The sequence below is a fragment of the Chiloscyllium punctatum genome, chromosome 30 (genome assembly GCF_047496795.1).
Source record: "Chiloscyllium punctatum isolate Juve2018m chromosome 30, sChiPun1.3, whole genome shotgun sequence".
In the NCBI taxonomy this organism is placed as follows: Eukaryota; Metazoa; Chordata; class Chondrichthyes; order Orectolobiformes; family Hemiscylliidae; genus Chiloscyllium; species Chiloscyllium punctatum.
This window is the reverse complement of record NC_092768.1, coordinates 42,733,016-42,740,405: the sequence shown is the minus strand read 5'-3', so window position 1 is coordinate 42,740,405 and position 7,390 is coordinate 42,733,016. Positions and strand designations below refer to the sequence as shown.

General features: G+C 45.4%; 1 protein-coding gene across 1 annotated transcript in view; it reads left to right on the top strand.

Annotated features, from left to right (window-relative positions):
• Positions 1-265: 265 nt before the first annotated feature.
• The window catches only part of LOC140455451 (class I histocompatibility antigen, F10 alpha chain-like), a 28,249-nt gene continuing 21,124 nt past the window's right edge, over positions 266-7,390 (top strand). The window contains exon 1 of the mRNA XM_072550326.1: positions 266-775. Within this exon, the coding sequence (XP_072406427.1) occupies positions 724-775 (52 nt within the window). The 5' untranslated portion in view covers positions 266-723. The remainder of the gene's footprint in view (positions 776-7,390) is intronic.

The following is a 7,390-nucleotide window of genomic DNA, read 5'->3' as shown; positions in this document are numbered from 1 at the left end:
CAGTTCACTGGGCTCGAACCCACTCCCTGCTCACACCTTCCCATCAATCTTTCATCTGTTCGTTTTCACCAAGTTTTGAAAAAGGGTTACTGGATTCTGTTTTCTCTGCCAGACCTGCTGAGTTTCTCCAGCACTTCCTGCTTTTTGTGTGTTCCGCTCCAGGAGTTGCTGTTCCTTGCCTGCCCTGTTTCTCAGCCCGTCAATCTTCCCAATCCGCCTGATGGCAGTCTGTGAGAGAGGGGAACCCTTCACATTGAGGACATCCTGCAGAAGGCAATGTCAGAGCACTGCAGCCTTTTCCCCCGGGAGTAATCAGGGACCCTGTTCATCCTGTGGCTACCCCTCAGTAACACGGAGGGTGGAAAATGAAAAAAATGTGGCTTGGGACTTTGTCAAATTCACTTCAAGAGACTTGATGCGTTTATCACCGCCTGAAGGAGGCTGTCCAAATACTGTTCCCGTTTCAGAGTCTGAATTGTAACCTGTCTGAGATCTATCCTCCCGGTAACTGGTGACGAGTCACTGCTCCTCCCTGTAATTGAGTGGTTTTCAGAGTCTAACCAGTTCCTGATTGTAACCGGGAAATGGTCGAAGTTCAACCGAAAGTGGTGTTTCGGGAAACTTGGTTTTTGTTTTCCAGTTTATAAACAACAATTGATTTGTTCGCTCTCGGAGTGTTTTATTCCCAGTCCCTGATGGGAATAGGGAGAGTGGATTCCCAGAATGTTGCTGATCCTTTTCTCCATCTCCCTGTGTTTTTCCCGGGTCTCTCCCGGTAAGTACAGAATTCAGCTTTCCATTCTCTCTCTCTCTCTCTCTCTCTGTGTCTGGGGTGAATGTGAATCTCTTGGGGAGAGTTTGAAATGGGGGATGTTTGATCAGCCGCCTGTTATACAGCCAGCCTGATCTTTCACACATTGAAAGCAGCAGAGTCTGGGAGATTCCAATGGGATTTGTGTCCAGGTCTCCTGACAGCAGGGTGGAGAAGGTCAGAGAGGCCAGGAGATGTATGTATAAACAATGACTTCAGATGCTGGAAACCAGATTCTGGAGTAGTGGTGCTGGAAGAGCACAGCAGTTCAGGTAGTATCCAAGGAGCAGTAAAATCTCGGATACTGTCTGAACTGCTGTGCTCTTCCAGCACCACGAATCCAGAATTTTAGTTTTCGCATCGATTGGATCGCTGTGGGAGAATTTCTGAACTTTTGCAATCTTTCCTGACCCATCTTTCAACTTGTTTTGAATACGACAACAGTGTGGAAATAGGCCCTTCAGTCCAACAAGTCCACACCGACCCTCCGAAGAGTAGCCCACCCAAAACCCATTCCCCTTCCCCATATACTCTACATTTCCTCTGACTAATGCACCTAACCTCCATATCCCTGAACATTATGGGCAATTTAGCATGGGGAGAAGTCTTGAGGAGTATAAGATTGAAGTAATTCTATTAAAGGACGAGAATTCCACTTGGAGAGCAAAGTCTACCCTTAGGGCGAGGCCCAGTCTAAAGTTGACGCAAGTGGCAGTGAAAAGTGCATGTGACAATGAGAGCAATCAATGAAACAGTAAAGGAGCAGAAAGATTCTACTGAGAAAGGAGAGTTCATGTACGATAAAGGCCATCAGAAAGCTGAGTGCAGATCGATGCTTGAGAGTGTGTGGGTGAGGTTGTGATAGGCTTGTGGGAAATGCTGAGGATGGGTGTATTTCAACACATCTGATTGACTGCCCTTTGCAGTCAAGCAAGTGGCTTTTGAAATACAGTTCCTAGTGCAAAATGAGTGTGGCAGGCAATCAGTTTAACAAACAAGATCCTGCTATTTTACATTAATCAGATAATCCACCTTGCTGGTGCCACTTCAGAGATCAATATCATTCCCAAAGATATTGCTGTTCTTTGAAATGGAACGCCAGAGTCCTTTGAAAACCACAAGAGTGGCAGAAGGGACCTTGATTTAACATCTAATGTGAAAGGCCGCACTTCCAATAGTGCCAAGCTCCCTTCAAGTTTCGCACTTAATACTGTCCCTCTGACATTTTGACATTCCTGCAGTATGGACGCTTTGATGGTGTAGCACTTATTCAGTACTGTTCCTCTTAACATTGCAGCATTCCTACAGTACTGACCCTTATACAGTATAGGCAGCATCCAAGTAGCTTCGAAATCGACGTTTCGGGCAAAAGCTTGAAGGGCTTTTGCCCGAAACGTCGATTTCGAAGCTCCTTGGATGCTGCCTGAACTGCTGTGCTCTTCCAGCACCACTAATCCAGAATCTGGTTTCCAGCATCTGCAGTCATTGTTTTTACCTTGTACAGTATAGCTATTTCCTCAGAACTGACCATCTGATAGTGCACTGTACCCTCAGTACTGGCCCACTGCCACTGTAGAATTCCTCCTACAGTGTGGCTAATTACTCAGTATTGACCCTCCGATAGTGCACTTTCTCTTAGTACTGTCTGTCTGCCACTACAGAATTCTCACTGTACTGGTCCTCTGACAGTGTTGTTACTTACTCTGTATGGGCCCTCTGATAATGCACTATTCCCTCAGTACTGTCCCTCTGCCATTATAGCATTCCCACAATACTGACCCACCAATGATGCAGTGTTTCCTCAGTACTGTCCCTCTGCCACTATAGCATTCCCACAATACTGACCCACCACAATGTAGTGTTCCCTCAGTACTGTCCCTCTGCCACTATAGCATTCCCACAATACTGACCCACCAACAATGCAGTGTTCCCTCAGTACTGTCCATCTGCCACTATAGCATTCCCACAATACTGACCCAACAACAATGCAGTGTTCCCTCAGTACTGTCCCTCTGCCACTATAGCATTCCCACAATACTGACCCACCAACAATGCAGTGTTCCCTCAGCACTGTCCCTCTGCCACTATAGCATTCCCACAATACTGACCCAACAACAATGCAGTGTTCCCTCAGTACTGGCCCTCTGCCACTATAGCATTCCCACAATACTGACTCACCAACAATGCAGTGTTCCCTCAGTGCTGAGCCTCAGATAGCATCGCACTTTATCAATGTTGTTCCTTTGACACTCTAGCAGGTCTGGCAGCATTGGAAGTTCTGAAGAAGGATCGCTGGACTCGAAACGTTAATTCTGCTTCCTCTCCACAGGATGCTGCCAGATCTGCTGAGTGTTTCAAGCAATTTCTGTTTTTGTTTCTGATTTCCAGAACCTGCAGGGTTTTTGTTTTGTTTAACATTCCCACAGTACTGATTCTCTAACAACGCAGTGTTCCTGCTGTACTGTACCTCTGAGAGTGTAGCATTCCCATGGTAGTGACCCTTGAACAGTGTAGCACTTACTCAGTACTGGTCTTCCTGAGTATTTCCTTTCTTATGTTCCCAACTTGGTTTGTAAACATGGTTTGTTCTCTGGAAGTGTCAAACTGAAGTTGAAAGTTTCCACGGTTTTAGTTACCCACGGTTTACTGCGGCCTGAACATTTTATAGGGAACATTCCAGAACCAGGGACCAGGGGACTGCCAGGAAACGAAGTTTCCCATTGAAATGAATAGGTTCACACCTATCCGCGGTTTCAGACATTCACGGTGGGTCTTGGAACGTACACCACACAGGTACAAGGGGGACTACTGTACAACTCTGGCCTCCCTGTTATAGGAAGGATGTTGTGAAATTTGAAAAGTTTCAGAAACATTTACAAAGGATTTGCCAGAGTTGGAGGATTTGAGCTATAGGGAGAGGCTGAATAGGCTGGGGCTGTTTTCCCTGAAGCTTCGGAAGCTGACGGGTGACCTAAGAGGCAACTTTTTGATGCAGAGGGTGGTACATGTATGGAATGAGCTGCCACAGTAAGTGGTGGAGGCTGGTACAATTGCAACAATTAATAAGCATCTGGATGGGTATATGAACAGGAAGGGTTTGGAGGGATATGGGCTGGGTGCTGGCAGGTGGGACTAGATTGGGTTGGGATATCTGGTCGGCATGGACAGGTTGGACTGAAGGGTCTGTTTCCATGCTGTACCTCTCTACGACTCTACGAGGGACATGGATAGGGTAAATAGGCAAGGTCTTTTTCTCAAGGTAGGGGAGTCCAAAACTAGAGGGTATAGGTGTAAGGTGAGAGAGGAAAGATTTAAAGAGAGCCTAAGGACAGAGGGTGGTGCGTGTATGGAATGAGCTGCCAGAGGAAGTGGTGGAGGCTGGTACTATTACAACATTTAATAGGCATCTGGATGGGTATATGAATAGGTTCAGAGGGATACGGACCAAATGCTGTGAACTGGGACTATATTAATGTTGGATATCTGGTCAGCACGAATGAGTTGGACAGAAGGATGTGTGTCCATGCTTTACACCTCTTTGACTTTGTCTTCATTTGTCTGTTACATTCCTGAACCTGTCATCTCAGCCTCCTCCATTCTCACCTCCAGTAGTGTATGAGCAGGTTTTATTATCATGGATACATAGTGCTTCTGATCAGGCGCACTATCAGGGTTCCCTACAAACCACATTCCACATCCCTCATTCAGTCCCTCATTCCAACACAATCCTGGCCATCACCGGTCCCAATCCCTCCAGGATTGTTCGATGTAAGTGGGGATGAGTCAACCCACCATGGCACCTTGCAACATGGAGCCATTCAAGTGGGGAAAGGAGTAAGGTTGTCGTTGTGAGAATGGACGGGATAAGTAGGGGGTTAGGGAAAGTTCCAAGCAGTGGTGAGCAGGTGTTCCAAAAGCTGACTTGCCCAGCCTGGGCTTGGGGGTGGAGTGCGGTGTATCACATGGTGAAATTTGGCATTCAGTTTGCGAGGGAGGAACTTGAGTCGAAACGATTGGTACCAATGACATTTGGTGGACCAGAAAGGAGGTTCTGCTGAAAGGTCTTGAACAGTTAGGGGTTAAATGGAAAAGCAGAACCTCTGAGGTAAGAGTCTCTGAATTACTACCCCGACAGGCAAACTGGCATAGGGTCTATTACTATCACCGTCCCCCCACCAACTGCATCTGCCTATCGCCTTCCCAGCTACCTTCCCACCACCCTCTCCTTCCTATTTATTTCTGAACCCCCTTTCTTCCCCCCTCCCTTCCCAACCACATTCCTGATGAAGGGCTTATACCCAAAATGTCAACTCTCCTGCTGTTCAGATGCTGCCTGACCTGTGGTGCTTTTCCAGCCCCACACTTTTCACCATAAGTTTAAAAAGGTCAGGGTGCTAAATGTGTTGCTCAGAGATTGGTGAGGGTACAGCGGGTTTCAGTTTATGGGCAGTGGCATAACACTGGGGTATAAGGAATTTCAATGGAATGGGCTTAGCCTGAACTAACCAGAGACCTGTGGCCCCGGTGACTCAAATAATAAGGGCTGTAAAGAGGGTTTTCAACGGATGGTGGGGGGGAGGGGGAATGTAAACTTACAAAGCGAAATATGACCGAATAAGCTACTTGGAATACCATAGCTGGAATGGAAAGGACATGGAAAAAACAGTGGCAAAAAGGGTAACATGGGAGGAAAATGTTTTGGAAAAGGTAAAGTTAATGGATTTTTGTTTGAATGCTTGCAGTTTTTGCAATAAAATAAATGAAACAAATGGCACAAACACAGACAAATTCCAAGGAGATTGAAGCTGGGAATGAAATATTCAGATGCTTGGGACCTTTCAACAAGACAGGAAGGAAGGGAAGGCTGGTGAGGTAGTGTTTGTACCCTGCTGGGGTAAATACAACAGCAATAAATGATTTTGGATCAGAAGGTGTAGAAGTCATACAGGTGGACGTCAGAAATGTCAAGGGAAGGAAACCCAAGGAGATTAGTTTATGGACCCCTAACGGGACAGAGAATGAACCAGGAGATAATGAGGGTATATAACAAAGGTAGTACATTAATAATGGGTAACTTTAATCTTCATAGACATTGGGGTAGTCTGATTGACAGAGGTAGCCATGAGGAAGAATTCAGGACAGATTCCTGACCAATATGTTATGGACCCAACCAAGGGTTAGGCTCTTTTGGATCTGGTACTGTATAGTGAGACAGGCTTTATAAATGGTGTTAGAGTCAAAATAAGTGACCATCACCTGGTAGAATTTAGCGTTCAGTTTGAGAGGGAGGAACCTGGGTCAGAAACAATTGTGCTACACTCAAACAAAAGAATAAGTGTAGAGTTGGCGGGAATGAACTGGGAAAAAAGTTTGAAGACTGGGGACCAATGGCTGATATTTAAAGACATTTACAACCTCACAGCAGAGATATCATATATACTCGTGTAATAGTCGATCTCCTGTTAAAGTCAACCCCTTATTTTCGGCCAAAAAAATCTAGAATTTTCCATATATGACTTGTAAAAGTCAACCCTAGTTCTTCACAGGTAGCAGGTCATGGGTGGCACGGTGGCACAGTGGTTAGCACTGCTTCCTCACAACGCGAGAGACCCGGGTTCAATTCCTGTCTCAGGCGACTGTCTGTGTGGAGTTTGCACATTCCCCCCGTGTCTGCATGGGTTTCCTCTGGGTGCTCCGGTTTCCTCCCACAGTCCAGAAATGTGCAGGTTAGGTGAATTGGCTATGTTAAATTGGTGCAGGGGTAAATGGGTGTGGTTTGGTATGGACTTGTTGGGCCAAAGGGCCTGTTTCCACACTGAAAGTAATCTAGTCAACATTTATGAGTTAGTGTGCCACTTGGCTCGCTCCACTCCGGGTGTTCAGAATTACCGTAATCGATGTTTTTGTTTCTTTATTTGTTTAGAGATCAGTTGGGCTTCTGCGAATGATATGGTAAAGATTTTGACGGGCATGAATTTCAGCCCCTCGAAAGTGGTATCCAGCTAATAGTTGACTCCATAAACTTAACCTTAAAAAGAATTGACTTTTACTCGACTATATATGGTCCATCCCATTGAGTAGAAGGCGACTTTAGAAAGAGCATGAGCCAACAGGGAGGTTAACGAGATCGTCCAATTAAAGATAAGTTTAAATTAAATGTGGCAAAAATTAGTAGCAAGCCAGACGATTGGGAACACCTTCAAAATCAATGAAAAAAGACCAAGAAATTAATGAAGAGGGAAAAGTTAAAACTTGAGGGAAACTTGAAAGTAATAAGAAGACAGTCAGCAAGAGCTTATTTAAATATCTGAAAAGGCAGAGAGAGGAAATGCAGGTCCCTAGGAAAACGAGACTGCGGAACTAACACTGGAGAACCAGGAAATGGCAGAGGAGCTGAATAAATACTTTCCAATGATCTCAACAGTACATGATGCTAATAACATTCCAACATTGCAACATAATTAAGTGACAAAAGGAGGAGAGGACGTAAATACCTTTCAACAGAGGAAACTAATGGGGTTTAAAAACCATTAAGTCCCATGGACCTGATGGGATGTATTTGAGGATACTAAAGGAAGT